This window comes from Mustelus asterias, chromosome 9 (genome assembly GCF_964213995.1).
Source record: "Mustelus asterias chromosome 9, sMusAst1.hap1.1, whole genome shotgun sequence".
Classification (NCBI taxonomy): domain Eukaryota; kingdom Metazoa; phylum Chordata; class Chondrichthyes; order Carcharhiniformes; family Triakidae; genus Mustelus; species Mustelus asterias.
The window spans coordinates 52,746,401-52,765,723 of record NC_135809.1 but is presented as its reverse complement, the minus strand read 5'-3'; the positions used below and the strand labels follow the sequence as shown (position 1 = coordinate 52,765,723).

The 19,323-nt window shown below is 40.2% G+C and overlaps 1 protein-coding gene and 1 long non-coding RNA gene across 3 annotated transcripts in view; one reads left to right on the top strand and one right to left on the bottom strand.

The window, feature by feature from the left end:
- The window catches only part of LOC144498690 (A disintegrin and metalloproteinase with thrombospondin motifs 20-like), a 417,617-nt gene that overhangs the window by 56,394 nt on the left and 341,900 nt on the right, over window positions 1-19,323 (bottom strand). For both annotated transcript variants that reach the window (XM_078220194.1, XM_078220195.1), the window contains exon 29: window positions 12,296-12,463. In XM_078220194.1, the coding sequence (XP_078076320.1) occupies window positions 12,296-12,463 (168 nt within the window). The remainder of the gene's footprint in view (window positions 1-12,295; window positions 12,464-19,323) is intronic.
- The window catches only part of LOC144498691 (uncharacterized), a 52,651-nt gene that overhangs the window by 2,734 nt on the left and 30,594 nt on the right, over window positions 1-19,323 (top strand). Inside the window, exon 2 of the long non-coding RNA XR_013498743.1 lies at window positions 16,877-17,016. This is a non-coding gene — a long non-coding RNA (uncharacterized LOC144498691). The remainder of the gene's footprint in view (window positions 1-16,876; window positions 17,017-19,323) is intronic.

Below are 19,323 nucleotides of genomic sequence, written 5' to 3'. Positions count from 1 at the left end.
CTTTCTTGCCATGAATTGTAACAAATACCACCTTAGCCTTCAATTTCTGTCTTGTGTTAATTAACTCTTACCATTAATGCAATAGATGAGAGATGTTCTACGATCTGAGTTCTCACATCCAATGCCCGGTTAAGTTGGATACAGGTGCATCTACTCAATGTGACATGTAGTTTAAATTAAATCTCCGCCAATAGTGTTGTAAAGGTAGCAATGGAGATGTCACGTGTCTACAGTGTCATGATTTTTAAAAAATTGATGCATATGTACACGCCATAGGAAGAATGAGGTAATTTAATTTTTTCATCAATCTGGCTTGCTCACATGGGGATAATTGGAATTGTACATTATTAGTACCAAGAGATCATGTTCTACTGATCATTAAGTTCAAAATCCATAACAAAAATGTTATTTCTTAATTTCATGGTAGTTAAATAGCAACTATATAGGTAGACTGTCAATTGTGTATGTAGATCATCTTCTAAGATGGTTTATGCTTAAAAATTGGTCTAGAATTTATTTGAGACATTTCAAATTTGTGTTATTTCATTAGTAAAATATAGAAGGGTCAAGCAGCGATAAATACAGATCTTCAGCATGTCTTTCTTATTTAGTTGGACCATACTTCTGGCAAATTCCACAGTAAATCTTCCAGTGCTAATAGATTCCCATTGATACCCCAGAGATTTGGGGCTGTCATGTATCGCTACCTATGCTGCCAATTAGAATGAAGATATTGTGAATGAAGAGCTGGAAACTCATTACTGAAAAGGACAGAACATGTCCATTCAGCCACTAAGTATTGCAAAGTTATCAGTTTTAAAATTTAAAAAAATGATTTGTATTAATTCATTTCTTCTGGCATCAAATTCAGAAGGATCAATGCTAAGGGATATGGTGAAATATGGAACTGATCAATTAAAAGGAGAGAGTTAGTTTAACAAAATGGTCTCTGTCTATTGCCTTGTTCTAAATGCAATGCGATAAACAGAAGGCAAACAAGCTTCTGTAATTGCTCCAGTTTACATTCCACAAATATAATCTTACAACAGCGCATAGTGATGTGATTTTTAAAAATAGTTTGTACTGTACTTAAAATTAATTACACAAAATGCAATCTCATGAGATTAAGTGGGATGGAAATGCGGTGCTTCCAATGGTGCAAAATTCTTTGGTTATTTGGTTCTTCTAGAGCTTTGTGATTTTAATAACGCAGGACTCAGGGGAATGTTTTACACAGCTGCAGGCAGCATTTCTGTCGTTTGTACCTCCAAGTGGACATGACAGCTTTGTTTTTATAATGGGCCTTACTACTTCACAATTGGATTTATTTATTTTGCTTTTCTTTGCTTGGTCTGATAACAGGTCTTTGTCAAAAATACAAACTGGCCCCATTTCTCCTTTCAGATGCTGATGGAAACAAAGTGAAATTCCAGCAATTTCTACTTCAGATTTCTAACATTCATTTCTTTTTCTCATCGCCAATGAAAAACACTTGTTTCTCAGCAATCAGAAAAAGAAATAATTCCAATTCTGAAGCAATAAGAGGCCTTTTTAAGAGAGTGGCAACATCTTTATTTCTGAGCTGCATTTATGATTCCCCATCGATGGGCTGCTTTTAACAAGTTAAACAAGGATATTCGATTGAAAGCAAAGGCATTTATTTGGTAATCATGGGGAAGAGGCATAATGACCTCCAGCAGTATCTCAGTTTGTGAAAGATACATCATACACAGACCAAACAAAGATTTCTTCCTAAAGGACAAACTTCCCAATATAAAGTTTGGATTACACATTTGTACAATTCGTATTAGTATAAGTACAGCTTTCTAAATATACTTTGTTAAATTGGCCATTGTTTCCTTGGCTCTAACCTGAATATATGACCTAGGCATTCTGCACAATACAGCAACCTATTGAACGATGTTATGGATTCTTGACTTTCTTTGGCTTCCAATTCACAAGGGTTTTACTAATCTAATAATTGCATTGCTCTGACATTGATTTGTCTTTATCTTAAACTAAATATCTGGCTTTTAATCCAATTGCAGCTGATGTTTTCATCCAGATTGAATCTATATTATGGGTTATCAGACACAGTGTGAAGTGCAAGTTAGGTACTAGGCAATGAGATCAAGTCATAGGCACTGTCATAACCACTCCTGACCGATTAGAAGAGGTATGAAACCATTGTATAATTTGACACATGAGCAAAGGCCAATTTTTAAGTGCAGGACCAATGGGTTAGATTTAATGGAAGTGATAGGGATCTTACCTGCTGGCTCTCTAGGGGTCCTACATCATCTCTTTTAGGGAGTTCTGCTGCATTAAGTGCTACTCAGGCAGTGATTGATCTTTACCGGGATTAAGGACCCCAGGAGCATAAACCCACTGGCTGAGAGTTTTCAGCCAATGAGACATGGTGGCTGCTGCTGGTATGACACCTACCTGAGGCCTAGCATGATCTCAGGCCACAGGTGAATGATGGCAGGGTGGGCTTTGCAGGTGGGGTCAAAAGTGGTGAGGAAGGAATCAGCGGCAAGGGTAGGATTGTGACTCTCTGCAGGACCCCATTCATGATACTGTGTGCCTTGATCAGGTGCTTGAACGAGGGTGTCCCTTAGTTGGGAGTTAATTGCTGCTTACAGGCCTTTCTGCCACATATTTAATCAAGACAGAAGTAGAAAGGTAGCAAGGGCCCCACCTGCCACCTGATTAAATGCCCCCTTGCATCACAGGGAAGGGCATTAAATTCCATCGAATTGCAAGTAAGTTTGAAAATAATATTTTTTTTGTGCAGAAGTGCACAAGCCTATCATGCCAGAGCTCCACTGTGTCTTCTACTAACCAGTGGCCTTCATACGGATAAACAAGAAAGCTACAAAACTCAATGACAGTAAGGGACAGGATGCCAACCAATATCATCATATGAAATTTACACTAAATTTTACTGCATAAGTTGAGCTATTCTTGGGATCTATGGCAGAGTCCTTGTATTTCAGATTATTGAAGATGTTTATTTAATGATACGAGTCAGAGGGACACACAGGTATGTTCTGCATCCTTTCTCCACCCAAAGTAAATGGCCCGGAAACTACTCATTTCCCACTTTTCATGCCATTTCTCCAAGTTTCTGCTGGCCCCTTGCCCAAGTTGTAGCACTAGATTGTTGATAATTCTACAGAATTCAAAGTCAAAGTTCTCCTTTAAGATTCAACACTTCTCCGAGGCATCAAACTGACAGACATGCGATTGGTTTAGTCTTTCCTGATGGCAGGTCTCATCCGAAATGTTTTTATCTTGGAGTCTGGCAGATCATTTGCGCACTTTCTGGATTTTTGCGTTTAAAAATAAATCCGACCATATTCTTTTTTATGATTTCAATTTGAGATATGGATTCACTTCAAGTTCCACTGATCTAATCAAAATCCGCTCTTCAAAATAAGCAGTGCTTCTGTGGCAATGGAGCTAAATAGAAAATAGCATAATTAGCAAAAGATGTCTTATCTGCATTTGGTGCGTGCCCAGGGAGAAGGAGTATGCACTATCCTACAGTATTCTCAAGACTTTCTCTGACTAATGGCCACCACAGGGAATGGAGTTTCTAATAGACACATTCAATAACATTATGATTTAGTTTCACAAGTTTCTTTTGGTTTTGTTGAAATTTGAACTTTACGTTTTATTTATTTTATAATTTTACCCCCTTTAAAACATCCTAATTAGTTTCACTAGAGCAACCCAGTATCATCTTTATGGAACAATTACAAAGATGCAATTTAACAAGAGCCAACCATGCACCATTGACTTTTGGACTAATGTAGTTAGGAAGGGGGCATATTTTCAACTAGTTCAAGCCATGGGACTCAGAGGTAAACTTCACCCCTCCATCCAAGAAAGAAATAAGTTCTGAATCTTGGATTAATGACATGTTCAATCTTCACGACTGAAATATTTTAAAGGGGAGTGACATTACATTCTATATGCCCTTTATCTCCATGAACTAACCAACCTCCTTGTGTAAGTGACCATACCTAACCATGTGGAATATTTACAGTTTTAGCTGTTCTCTCTTCAAATGCAATAAATTGTTCATAATAACAACATTTTTGCGAGTAGACAAGTACTTATGGCTATTGCATGGGATCTACTAAAACTGAAATGGGAATGGATTGAATTAGAGAGATTATGATCCAAGATCAGAAGGGGGAAAAAACAGCAGTAATTTCTAGGGAGTTTGTTTTTACAAGAGCTGGTTTCATCGGGAACAACTCAATTGATTAAAAGCTTTCAGGAAAATTTAAAAATCCTGTGCAACTTAGAAACTCAATCATGTTAAACAGTTCATAAAAGGCTGGATCAGCTTCATTATTTAGTACTTAAAGGTAGAATCCAAAACAGCTGGCACTGATCCAAAAGGTTCAGGAGCTTAGTAGGTTTGCCCTTCCTCAACACCCCTCAATTGAAGATGACATCCATGCTTCAGAAGCTTTTCAGAACAAGATTGAACAGTGTATGTATTGTCCTAATCAAACTGTACTTTGTATATGACATATCTTTTCCCAGGGAGTTGGAAGTAGTGCCACAGATTTGAAACATATTTCCCAAAGTACTGCTCCATCAGCAGATCTATATATATGACATTCTCTGTCACTAAGCCTACATTATATATATATGATATTCTCTCTCAAACCAGATCAAGCATTGTAGAAAGGTTTCATTTTAAAATAAGCACATTTTGTCTCTTTACTTGTTCAACTTAATGAAAACCTAATTTGTTTCCCCAGCATTTTTTTATGATACATCCAAACAAAATGCAAGATTATCAGCAGGTGACACAAACTAGCTGGATTTGATGGATAACTTTGTTTCGAATCTAAACTCTTTGAGGGTAACCTGCAACTTCATCAGGGCTTCCTATTGTACAACCTCCACAATTTATTTTCTGTTATTGGCCGAAGTGTATGACATGTGACAAATCTCAAACCCCAGTTATCCAACCCCACCAAACCTGAACTATTCTCCCCCCCCCCCCCCCCCTCCAATCAACACTAACTTATTCAATTCTGACTCCTTGGTACAGTTCATTCAGTATCCCATGCTTTTTTCTGTATATGCTCTGGGAATGTTCCAGTTGCTTTTGGCACGAGGTGGTGGATATTTTATGAACTCCAGCCATGATACAGCTGCCCCTGCCCTCTTCTCCCATCTATGTCTTTGGGTTGGTGTGTCTCTTATGTGGAGCCTCAAGGATTATAAAACACACTCTCCACCTCTCCGTTCTGATGGTTGAGGGGCTTATTATGATTGCATGAAGGTCACCAGTAGCACCTTTTAAACAACAGTGGCTAGATTTAATTAAATTAGAAAAGGCTAGCTCACCAGAGGTTGGGGAAATGTACAGTTTTGAATCAAAAATGGAATCCCTTTGAACAGTTTAGTGGGATTAAAGCACAACCTGGAAACCAAAGAGACCCAAATGGGTTCAAACATGATTATTATAAATGTGTGGATGTTTCCATTACCTTAGTAATATGTAAGGATTAAATCAATTTTAGAATTATTTTCTCAGTGGTTGAATTGGCAAGGAGCCCTAATGCAGGTTTGTTGCAAATTAATGAAATATGCAACACCAAAATTAAATTGAAAGATGAACCTGTTAAAAATACAAGGAACAGATCCAACTGAGAAAGCAAAATGTATTTCTGGCAAAGATAACAATGCATCAAGATAGGTGAGAGTAAAAAGAAAATAAAACAGGGTTGTGTTCAAAACAAATGGGCAATCAAGGAAGAAGAAATGAAAAAATGAATTAAAAAAAGGATGGATGTGGCATTTCAAAATGCTCATTAAAATGGTGTTACATGATAATACAAAACAACTTATCCGTGTGAACTTTCATTACGTACCGTCAGCACCCAACTCTCGGCTGAAAGGAAGATCAGTCTTAACAGGACTAAAACATTGCCAAGCAGAGAGACCAACATAAAACCAGACACAAAGGAAATTTGCAGCTAAGTAGAAAGCCTTTTAATGTGTAATAGTTGAATTTTCCAGCCCTTCCTCCATTCCTGCCATTGGGATCTTTTAGTCCCTTTGATAGCGAACAACACAAAAACGCTGTTGACATTGACATCGGTGGGAACGTAAGATCCTGCTGCCAGCCAATGGCAAGCCGTGGTGGGGGGTAAAATATCCCGGCCTATGAGTGAAATGATGACAATGTTTAGGGGGTTGGTGATATAACAGTTACTGGCACAAGTATACTGCAGGATAGATAATGAAGAGACAGAATTTTGCTTGCAGTTCCTCCCATAGTGAATTCCTGATTCCAGTTTGAATATCAGTGAGGATAAAGTGGAAAAAAAAGGTTCTTTTTTCTCAGAAGGACAAACCTGTGTTAGCTTTAAGCTGAAAAACCCAAGTGATGATAAAAGGCCCAAACAATGCAGGACAGTAGCAAAACTGAAAAAGACAGTATAGGCGATGACGTCAGGGGCGGCACAGTGGTTAGCACTGCTGCCTCACAGCGCCAGGGACCCAGGTTCAATTCCCAGCTTGGGTCACTGTCTGTGGAGTTTGCACTTTCTCCTCGTGTCTGCATGGGTTTCCTCCGGGTGCTCCGGTTTCCTCCCACAGTCCAAAGACGTGCGGGTTAGGTGCATTGACCATGCTAAATTCTCCCTCAGTGTACCTGAACAGGCACTGGAGTGTGGCGACTAAGGGATTTTCACAGTAACTTCATTGCAGTGTGAATGTAAGCCTACTTGTGACTAATAAATAAACTTTACTTTAACTTTAGATGCTGCAGATATGCAAACCATTTAACATCTAAATAAATCTTAACCTCACACAATTATGGCAGGGGAAATGACCAATCACAATCCTGGCTTGTCTTCCCTATCACTGAGGAAATGTTGAAACCCATTGTTCATTATTCAAAATTGAATTGTACAGCAGTTTCCTTCTATCACAGTTCATAACTATCAACTCAGAATTTCCTGGGGACCTGTGCCGTTGTAATAGCCCTTGAATGATGCAAAAAGGGGAATATATGGAGTAAGCGACTTATGCCATTAATGCACCACACCATATTTTCCGGATCTAGCATGTCTCTTCACCTTTACCCTTGCTGAAAATAAAAGGTAATTATCAGAGTTCTGTAGCACCCCGAGGAAAGTTCATGGCAAATCCAATTTTCCTCCATTTAAAATAGTTTTCTCATGTTGAAAGACAGGTTGCATCACAACATCAATAAAAATGTATTTTTTTCCTATATGTATTGTTTATTACTACTTTTTATTATCGGCACTGATTGTGGCAATAAATAGTAATAGATTGCAACATTGCCAGAATCATTTGCACAAACAAATAAGTGCAGCAAAAATTATTACAAAGAACAGTGGTCCCTAAAGTCACAAACTTGAGTGACACTGGTGTTGCCTCTTCCCTGAAATTCAGAACAAAATATTCTGTACCTGTGTCAAATGCTGGTGTCATGGACTCATTTATCCCTTAAAATTTGCTTCACTACTTCTCAACAATAGAAAAGACCTGGATTTAATTGGAACTCCAACTTGCTTCAGTCCAAAGTTTATTTGGTTATCATGGAGAGTACTCTTGCTATTTCCAGCTGGTAATCCATGTTTAAAGTTTATTTATTAGTGTCACAAGTAGGCTTACATTAACACTGCAGTGAAGTTACTGTGAAAATCCCCACACTCCAGCGCCTGTTCGGATACACTGAGGGAGAATTTAGAATGGCCAGTGCACCTAACCAGCAGTCTTTTGGACTGTGGGAGGAAACCGGAGCACCCGGAGGAAACCCATGCAGACTTCGTACAGACAGTGACCCAAGCCGGGAATTGAACCCGGGTCCCTGGTGCTGTGTTGCAGCAGTGCTAATCATTGTGCCACATGCCACTCTCCCTTATTCATGTGAAACAGTTTGCATCAAATGCTTTCGCTGAAGCATGAGGAATAATTTGCCGTCATGTTTATCACCGCATTCTAATTAGCAATGGATTAAATTAGTGAGATAATGATAGCTTTGCCAATTTTGCCATTGCAATGAAAATCTGGTCCATTATGGGGACAGCTAAGAAACAAACTTTAGCTTCTAAAAATATAAAAGATGGTTACTTGTTGAAATGTCCTCTTTAACTTAAGATATTCTACAAATACATAAAGGCCAAAAGAGTAACTAGGGAGAGAGTAGGGCTTCTTAAGGATCAACAAACATAGAAACATAGAAACATAGAAACCCTACAGTGCAGAAGGAGGCCATTCGGCCCATCGAGTCTGCACCGACCACAACCCCACCCAGGCCCTACCCCCACATATTTACCCGCTAACTACACATCTCAGGGACAATTTTTTTTTTAACCTGGCCAATCAACCTAACCCGCACATCTTTGGACCGTGGGAGGAAACCGGAGTACCCGGAGGAAACCCACGCAGACACGAGGAGAATGTGCAAACTCCACACAGACAGTGACCCGAGCCGGGAATCGAACCCAGGACCCTGGAGCTGTGAAGCAGCAGTGCTAACCACTGTGCTACCGTGCCGTGACAAAGTCATCTATGTGCGGATCCACAAGAGATGGGGGAGATCCTAAATTAATATTTCTCATCAGTATTTACTGTTGAGAAAAACATGGATGTTAGGGAACTTGGGAAATAAATAGTGATGTCTTGAGGAGTGTACATATAACAGAGAACGAGATGCTGGAAGTCTTAAAGCGAGCACATCAAGGTAGATAAATGCCCGGGACCTGATGAAGTGTATCCCAGGACATTGTGGGAGGCTAGAGAGGAAATTGCAGGTCCCCTAGCAGAGATATTTGAATCATCGATAGTCACAGGTGAGGTGTTTGAATATTGGAGGGTGGCGAATGTTGTGCCTTTGTTTAAAAAGGGCTGCAGGGAAAAGCCTGGGAACTACTGGCCAGTGAGCCTCACATCTGTGGTGGGTAAATTGTCGGAAGGTATTTTGAGAGACAGGATCTACAGGCATTTACAGACGCAAGGACTAATTAGGGATAGTCAGCATGGCTTTGTGAGTGGAAAATCATGTCTCACAAATTTTATTGAGTTTTTTGAAGGGTTAACCAAGAAGGTAGATGAGGGCAATGCAGCTGATATTGTCTACATGGACTTTAGCAAGGCCTTTGACAAGGTACCGCATGATAGGTTGTTGCGTAAGGTTAAATCTTGCGGGATCCAGGGTCAGGTATCTAAATGGATACAAAATTGGCTTGATGACAGAAGCCAGAGGGTGGTTGCAGAGGGTTGTTTTTCAAACTGGAGGCCTGTGACCAGCGGTGTGCCTCGGATCAGTGCTGGGTCCACTGTTATTTGTCATTTTATATTAATGATTTGGATGCGAATGTAGGAGGCATGGTTAGTAAGTTTGCAGATGACAGCAAGATTAGCAGCCTAATGGACAGTGAAAAAGGTTATCTAGGATTGCAGTGGGATCTTGATCAATTGGGCCAGTGGGCTGACGAATGGCAGATGGAGTTTAATTTAGATAAATGCGAGGTGATGCATTTTGGTAGATTGAATCAGGGCAGGACTTACTCAGTTAATGGTAGGGAGTTGGGGAGAGTTACAGACCAAAGAGATCTAGGGGTACAGGTTCATAGCTCCTTGAAAATGGAGTCACAGGTGGACAGAATGCTGAAGAAGGCATTCAGCATGCTTGGTTTCATTGGTCAGAACATGGAATATAGGAATTGGGACATCTTGTTGAAGATGTACAAGACATTGGTAAGGCCACACTTGGAATACTGTGTACAATTCTGGTCATCCTATTATAGAAAGGATATTATTAAACTAGAAAGAGTGCAGAAAAGATTTACTAGGATGCTACCGGGACTTGATGGTTTGAGTTATAAGGAGAGGCTGGATAGACTGGGACTTTTTTCTCTGGAGCGTAGAAGGCTGAGGGGTGATTTTATAGAGGTCTATAAAATAATGAGGGGCATAGATCAGCTAGATAGTCAATATCTTTTCCCAAAGGTAGGGGAGTCTAAAACTAGAGGGCATAGTTTAAGGAGAGGAGGGAGAGATACAAAAGTGTCCAGAGGGGCAATTTTTTCACACAGAGGGTGGTGAGTGTCTGGAACAAGCTGACAGAGGTAGTAAGTAGAGGCGGGTACAATTTTGTCTTTTAAAAAGCATTTGGACAGTCACATGGATAAGATGGGTATAGAGCCAAATGCGGGCAATTGAGAACGGCTTAGGGGTTTTAAAAAAAAAGGGTGGCATGGACAAGTTGGGCCGAAGGGCCTGTTCCATGTGGTAAACCTTTATGACTGTATACAATTGGGAATTTTGTAATCATCCCATTTCAGAGATAGGTCCATGTGATCTGGTCGCTATGGGAGAGAAACTCAAACAGCAACCTATTGAAATACGTTGTGACAATTTCAACACCTTTCCACAATGGCTCACTGTAAAGGGACAGCTGTTTTGTGAGACACAGAACAAGAGACAGATAATGTAGATACTTTTGTGAAAAGCAGGGAAAGATTGCTTTGTACGAATGAACAGACAGGATGCTTGGGAGAGTTGGTTTTCTATTCAGAAGGAAGGTGACAGAACCAATTGAAGATTTAAGGAACAAGGAGTTACAGAAGCAAACTTTGCTGGTGAAAGTCTGGTCTAGTAGACTCAGGCTGCGTGGAACAACTTTTGAAGGGTACTGCAAATTTTGACTTTGTGTGACAGGTGGAGAAGTGAGCCTGCTGGAGAACTGGGGGTAACTTTGGCTTATTATTTTAACACTACACATCCGTCAGAATTGCGGTGCACAGCAACACAGGTTATAAGACGTATCTCAATTGTATTATTTAGTTAATGTGGAAGTACCTTTCCTTTTGTTTGATGTACTAGTTGACTTTTAAGGGGCGGCACGGTAGCACAATGGTTAGCACTGCTGCTTCACAGCTCCAGGGATCTGGGTTCGATTCCCAGCTTGGGTCACTGTCTGTGTGGAGTTTGCACATTCTCCTCGTGTCTGCATGGGTTTCCTCCGGGAGCTCCGGTTTCCTCCCACAGTCCAAAGATGTGCGGGTCAGGTTAATTGGCCATGCTAAAAATTGCCCTTAGTGTCCTGAGATGCATAGGTTAGAGGGATTAGTTGGGAAAATATGTAGGGATATGGGAGTAGGGCCTGGGTGGGATTGTAGTCGGTGCAGACTCGATGGGCCAAATGGCCTCTTTCTGTACTGTAGGGTTTCTATGATCTTTCTTTCTAAGTAATGTTTGGTTTATGTTGATTTTACTTTGTTACAGTACAAGTCTTAAAATGGGGAGTCTTGCCCTTTGGTTATTTCTATTGGTCATTTGGGGAAATCCATCTCTTTTTCAAAGTTACCAGTCTCTACGGGGACTGTAATACTATGACAAACACATTAGAATCACTGCAGTGAAAAGCCTGAAAGCCAATCCTGAACATGAAGGATATAAATTATGATGACCAGCTGGAGAAATCTAGCCTCTTCAGCCTAGAAAACAAGCGCCTGAGAAATGAACTTAGAGATATTTAAGATAGTATACAATACAGAGAACTGTGAGAGCAGGACAAAAGGACACAGGTAGAGGCTGTTGAGGAGTGTAGGGCCTTTCTGGGTGAATTAATTAGATGAGCTGAATAACTGTAGAGTGGGCTATGACGTGTTTGAGGATTTGAAGTTTATGCAATTATTGGAACATATTTAACTACAGATGATATAATAATTGCAGCAGTTGAATACTGAAGTTCCTCACCTACAGCCAGATTTAGATTGAATGGAATTTCATTACGACCACCATTCCCTTCCCACCCTGTCAGCCCCAAGAAAATAATTTTTCAAATCTGGTCATGGCACTGGAGAGTGTGAGCCATCCCGGAGGAGGGGAGGAGTTAAATTAAACCAGTATATTCAGAGAGAGCCCTATTCAAAGTTAATTTTCTTTCAACCAATGACATTGCCAATGTCAGCAGCATTGACAATGTTTGCCCAGCAGCTTGCAGCCAAGATTGTCAAGCACTTCTGGCTGAAGGAATGGAAGTAGAGAAAAAATAGAGATTAAAAAAGTGAACGATACCATTGGATTATTTTCTAAGGAAGTAGTTACCTTTGTCATACTCAATGGAGTAACACAGCATGAAAAGGATGTATTACGAATCAAAATGTTTTGATATCCCACCTTCCATGCATCATCAGGTTATTCAGATGCAGTGTTCTGTCAAATCATAAAATAAATGACTAATAATTTAATCAGGAAGGGAATAAAAAGAATTGCATACCTCCTTCCATCGAGTGGCTTTCCAGGATGGACATCGGCCTGCTCTGCACTGTTTATATATTCGAGGCTTCTTCAAGTGCTCACAGTGCTTGTTATCCACAGCTTCCTGTTGCATGTCAATGCAGGAGACATCACGTTGCTTGGTGCCCTTGCCACATGATACAGAACACTAGGAACAAAGCACAAGAGGTTAGACTCTAACAACCCGTAACTATATATTACTTCAGATTTTGTGTTTCACTAAGTGTAAGGAAACAAAAATGCACAGTAAGCCGATTAGCAAAGTTACAGTATATTTGTATTCCAAGTCTCAGTAAGGAAGCTGCATTGGAATGGAGTCAAAAGATAAATGTCTGCTGGAAGGTACATTATGACATTTCATATCAAGCCGATACAAATGCATCTTAGAAAACATTCTTTCTGGTTGTATCACAGCTTGGCATGGCTCCTGCTCTGTCCAAGACTGCAAAAACTACAAAGGGTTGTGAACAAAGCCATCCATTGGTTCTGTCAACACTTCCCACTGCCTCAGAAAAACAGCCAGCATAATCAAGGACCACACACACCGGACATACTCTCTTCCACCATCTTCCGTTGGAAAAGAGACAAAAGTCTGAGGACGGGTATCAGCTGACTCAAGAACAGCTTCTTCCCTGCTGACATCAGACTTTTGAATGAACCTACCTTGCAATATGATCTTTCTCTACACTCTAACTATGACTGTAACACTACATTCTACACTCTCTTGTTTCCTTCTCTATGAATGGTATGCTTTGTCTGTATAACATGCAAGGAACAATACTTTTCACTGTATACTCATACATATGACAATAATAAATTAAATCAAATAATGAAAGATAATGCAAATCACAAAATACTAGTCCTCATCATGAAGTAATCTGCCTGATTGTCTGAGTACGAAATACAAAACTGAAGCATTCACAACTATCTTCAGCCAGAAGTGCCAAGTGATTATTTCATTTCAGCCTTTTCTTGAGGTCCCCAAAGTCATAGATGCCAATATTCATCCAATTTAATTCACTCCTTATGATGTCAAAAAAAAGCTCCGCTCACTAGATATAGCAAAGTCTAAGGACCCTGACAACATCCTGGCTGCAGTGCTGAAGACTAAGACCAAACCGTACCAGTAGATCTACAAGTGGACACATACTCAACAAAGTGGAACTTTGCCCATTTATGCCCTGTCCAGAAGAAACAGGACAAATGCAATCTTGTCATTTATCATCCAGTCAAACTTTATACTCTCAATCATCAGCCAAATGATGAATGGTGCCATCAAAAGTGCTAGTAAGTGGAACTTGCTCACCAATAGCCTGCAACTTGATGTTTAGTTTCGGATTCACCAGGATAACTTGGCTCCAGACCTTATTACAGTCTTAGCCCAAAGGTGAACAAAAGAACTTAACTTGAAAGGTGAGATGAGAGTGATTGCTGTTGACATCAAGGCAGCATTTGACAGAGTGTGGCATCAAGGAGCCTGGCAAAACCAGAGTCAATGGAAATCGAGGGGAATACTCTCCATAGGTTGGATTTATATCAACGTAAAGGGTGTGGTTGTTAGAGATCTCAACCCCAAGATATTGCTGCAGGAGTTCATCAAAGGCTATCTACATTTCATAAGTCAGGCCTGGCCACAGGAGTCTAGTAGTCTGAAAGGACGCTGCAATCTTAAGAGTTTGTAGCATCAACTATTTAAAATACAATTTCCCTTTATATTTCAGCATAAATTGCCTGTTAATTTATGCTTAACTGGCACAGATTTGTATAAAATAAAGTGAAATCTTGTTGGAACAGTGTTGGATCTTAATCTTTGGAACATTAACAATGTCATGAACCCAGAGGAAAGTTTCCATTAGGGATGGGCAATAAATGCTGGCCTAGACACTGATGCCCACATCCTATGAACTAATAAAAACAAAACTTGCTTGTTTTGTGACTTCTTTATAATTTTCACTGGGTGCAACTTGCTGCAAGATTTGCTTATTTTTCAATCAAAGTTCAGGAAGAAGATAGAACATAGAACAGTACAGCACAGAACAGGCCCTTCGGCCCACGATGTTGTGCCGAGCTTTATCTGAAACCAAGATCAAGCTATCCCACTCCCTATCATCCTGGTGTGCTCCATGTGCCTATCCAATAACCGTTTAAATGTTCCTAAAGTGTCTGACTCCACTATCACTGCAGGCAATCCATTCCACACCCCAACCACTCCCTATCATCCTGGTGCGCTCCATGTGCCTATCCAATAACCGTTTAAATGTTCCTAAAGTGTCTGACTCCACTATCACTGCAGGCAGTCCATTCCACACCCCAACCACTCTCTGCGTAAAGAACCTACCTCTGATATCCTTCCTGTATCTCCCACCACGAACCCTATAGTTATGCCCCCTTGTAATAGCTCCATCCACCCGAGGAAATAGTCTTTGAACGTTCACTCTATCTATCCCCTTCATCATTTTATAAACCTCTATTACGTCTCCCCTCAGCCTCCTCTGCTCCAGAGAGAACAGCCCTAGCTCCCTCAACCTTTCCTCATAAGACCTACCCTCCAAACCAGGCAGCATCCTGGTAAATCTCCCCTGCACTCTTTCCAGTGCTTCCACATCCTTCTTATAGTGAGGTGACCAGAACTGCACACAATATTCCAAATGTGGTCTCACCAAGGTCCTGTACAGTTGCAGCATAACCCCTCGGCTCTTAAACTCCAACCCCCTGTTAATAAAAGCTAACACACTATAGGCCTTCTTCACAGCTCTATCCACTTGAGTGGCAACCTTTAGAGATCTGTGGATATGGACCCCAAGATCTCGCTGTTCCTCCACAGTCTTCAGAACCCTACATTTGACCCTGTAATCCACATTTAAATTAGTCCTACCAAAATGAATCACCTCACATTTATCAGGGTTAAACTCCATTTGCCATTTTTCAGCCCAGCTTTGCATCCTATCTATGTCTCTTTGCAGCCTACAACAGCCCTCCACCTCATCCACTACTCCACCAATCTTGGTGTCATCAGCAAATTTACTGATCCACCCTTCAGCCCCCTCCTCTAAGTCATTAATAAAAATCACAAAGAGCAGAGGACCAAGCACTGATCCCTGCGGCACTCCGCTAGCAACCTGCCTCCAATCCAAAAATTTTCCATCGACCACCACCCTCTGTCTTCGATCAGACAGCCAGTTACCTATCCAATCATCCAACTTTCCCTCCATCCCACACCTCCTCACTTTCATCATAAGCCAACCATGGGGGACCTTATCAAACGCCTTACTAAAATCCATGTATATGACATCAACTGCCCTATCTTCATCAACACACTTAGTTACCTCCTCAAAAAATTCTATCAAATTTGTGAGGCACGACTTGCCCTTCACGAATCCGTGCTGACTATCTGGATTAATCCGCATCTTTCTAAATGGTCGTAAGATTGTCAATATCAAACTGTGTGAATGCAGCAAAACTGCAAAATCCAATGAGTAACCCAACATCATTGAAGCATTCGTATTTGATGCATCTAGCTTAATTTGTTCTTGCACTAATCTTTCTGATATGGAGCACCAGTGTAATGTTCAGTGCTAATTGCATACTATATTTTATTTATATTTAATAAACCTATGTTTATAGATTTTCATTAAATACGGAATTAACATTTAAATTGTAACTGGCACTTATGCTTCGAGCGATTTAGCAGAATAATACTAATGCTTCGTTTTCAGAATTTAGAAGATTATAAAAGCTATTTTTAAAATTATGCATTATTATTTACTAACTTTGAAATTAATGACTCTATGCCATAAAGGCAATAAATGGGAAAAGATGGGAGGCAAAGAGGTAAATACTTAGATACTTATCAAGTCCCTACCCCCAATTTACATCAGAAAGAGCATAATGCCATTCTTGCTCTAAGGATGTCCTGTAATTATATAAGGCAATTGGGTCGGCTACTTTGCAAAAGGCAAGCATTTACAGGGTGACAAAACAATTTGTTTCTGTACATTTCAAATTAAAGTCATTAAGGAGAGCATTAGAATTAATATAACTGCTTTTTAAACTGCATCAAGACAACAGGTAACAATTTAATATGACCCACTGAAGTAACTCTTTCACTTGAATTCTAGGCCTGGTGTGGGCTGTACTGTATTTGGCATCCTGTAACTTCAATAAACATGGTAATTACACAGGCATTCCAAACACAGGGTAAGATGTCAGCAGAGCTGGAGTTCAAAGCATTCTGAAAAAATCTTAGCCTGAATTGTCCATGATGTGAGTGGCTGCTTCATTATAATGAGTGCTTCTGCTCTAAGAGCTTTATGTACTTTGAAGATGGCACAGTGCACAAAAAAAATCTTAGTACACGAGGAGGTGATATCTTATCTCTGTAAATTGTTTATGCAGCCAATGCTTTACAGCCCATAACCATGCTTCTGGATTACGTCACTCAACCATCCAGCATTTGTTACTTAACAGTGGGATATTACATCCATATGGGCAAAATGTCCCTCCTTTTTATGAAAACCTCATCCACCAGGCGCGAGTTAATCAAAGTTGTTAATCCTTTCAGACAGAACAGAACGACAACCAAGGCACTCCCTCTCTTTTTCTGATGTACTTCTAATATCTGAGGGCTATTCCAAAAGCTGTTTAGGAATGGCTTTAGCCTGTGAACTGATGCATGAAACAAAGCAGAAAGACAACACCAAGGTAGGTTTATATTTCATCATTGCACTCCAAATTTATGCTGAACAAAATTAAGGCTAAGTGTATATCCCCAATGAGCAAATGTTACAATTCCTTGTCTAACTTTTGGCTAAAAACAACTACTTTTTAAAAAAGATGTAGAAAATTATTTACGTGACTGCAAAATGCTACAAGCTTCGCTATCTATGAAAATTAAGTTGTTATTTGAAAAATTCCGAGCAAGTATCATACCACGCATATTACATGCTTAATGTAATTCCCAGGAGTAATTAAAATTATACTGTAACAAATTGCATGCGAGATGAAAAAATGTTGTTCGCTGGCATTCTAACAAACAATATATAATTAGTTTTCAGCGGTAACATAAGGCATCAAACACAGTGAGAGAGAAACGCATTCAAAACAATCAATTCCTTTCAGTTCAACCTTTTGCAGCGCAGGCATTTAGAAAAAATGATTTTTATATACTCTACTTTGCAAATATTGTTTGCATTTTTTCCTTTGCAAATGTTATTAGTTCTTGAAACTCAACAGATATACCTCGGCAGACATAAGAACATAAGAAATAGGAGCAGGAGTAGGCCACCTAGCCCCTCGCGCCTGCCCCACCATTCAATAAGATCATGACTGATCTGATAGTGGTTTAGTTCCACTTACCCGCCCGCTCCCCATAACCCTTAATTCCCTTATTGATCAGAAACCTCACACTTGTCAACGTTATACTCCATCTGCCAGATCCTCGCCCACTCACTTAGCCTATCCAAATCTCTCTGCAGACTTTCCGCATCCTCCACGCAATTCGCTTTCCCACTCATCTTTGTGTCATCCGCAAACTTTGTTACCCTACACTCAGTCCCCTCCTCCAGATCGTCTATGTATATGGTAAACAGTTGAGGCTCCAGCACCGATCCCTGCAGCACGCCACTAGTCACCAACTGCCAACCAGAAAAGCACCCATGTATTCCAACTCTCTGCTTCCTGTTAGATAGCCAATCCTCAATCCACGCTAACACTTTACCCCCAACTCCATGTACCTTAATCTTCTGCAGCAACCTTTTGTGAGGCACCTTATCGAACGCCTTCTGGAAATCCAAAAACACCACATCCGCCGGTTCCCCTCTGTCAACCGCATTCGTTACATCTTCATAAAAATCCAGTAAATTCGTCAAACACAACTTTCCCTTCATGAATCCATGCTGCGTCTGCTTGATCAAACCATTTTTTTCCAGGTGTCCTGCTATTCCTTCTTTAATGATGGATTTCAGCAATTTCCCAACTATGGACGTTAAGCTAACCAGCCTATAGTTACCCGCCTTTTGTCTACCTCCTTTTTTAAACAGTGGCGTCACATTAGCTGTTTTCCAATCAGCCGGCACTTCTCCAGAGTCCAGCGAATTTTGATAAATTACAACCAACGCATCTGCTATTACTTCTGCCATTTCTTTCAGAACCCTGGGATGCATTCCATCCGGGCCCGGGGACTTGTCTACCTTTAGTCCCATTAGCCTACCAAGCACTACCTCTTTAGTAATAGTAATCGTTTTAAGGACCTCACCCCCTACAGTCCCACGACCATCAATTTTCGGTAAGCTATTTGTGTCCTCTACCATGAAGACCGACACAAAAAACTTGTTTAAGGCCTCGGCCATTTCCTCGTTTCCCATTATTAAATCCCCCTTCTCGTCTTCTAAGGGTCCAACATTTACTTTAGCTACTCTTTTCCTTTTTATATATTTGTAAAAACTTTTACTATCAGTTTTTATATTTTGTGTTAGTTTAGTTTCATAATCTATCTTTCCTTTCTTTATCGCTTTCTTAGTAGTTCTTTGTGGTTTTTTAAAGCTTTCCCAATCTTCTAATTCCCCACTAGTTTTGGCCACTCTGTACGCATCGGTTTTTAATTTAACACTCTCCTTTATTTCCTTAGTTATCCACGGCTGGTTATCCCTTTTCTTACATTCCTTCTTTATCACAGGAATATATTTTTGCTGAGTACTGAGAAAAATCTCCTTAAAAATCCGCCACTGTTGCTCAGCTGTCCTACCAACTAGTCTGCGCTCCCAGTCTACATTAGCCAATTCTGCCCTCATCCTATTGTACTCCCCTCTGTTCAAGCAGAGGACACTGGTTTGGGACCCTACTTTCTCTCCCTCCATTTGTATTAGAAATTCAACCATATTGTGATCACTCATTCCCAGAGGATCCCTCACAAGAATATCATTAATTTTACCTGTCTCATTACACAGGACCAGATCTAAGATAGCTCACTCCCTCGTAGGTTCTGTAACATACTGTTCAAGGACATGATGT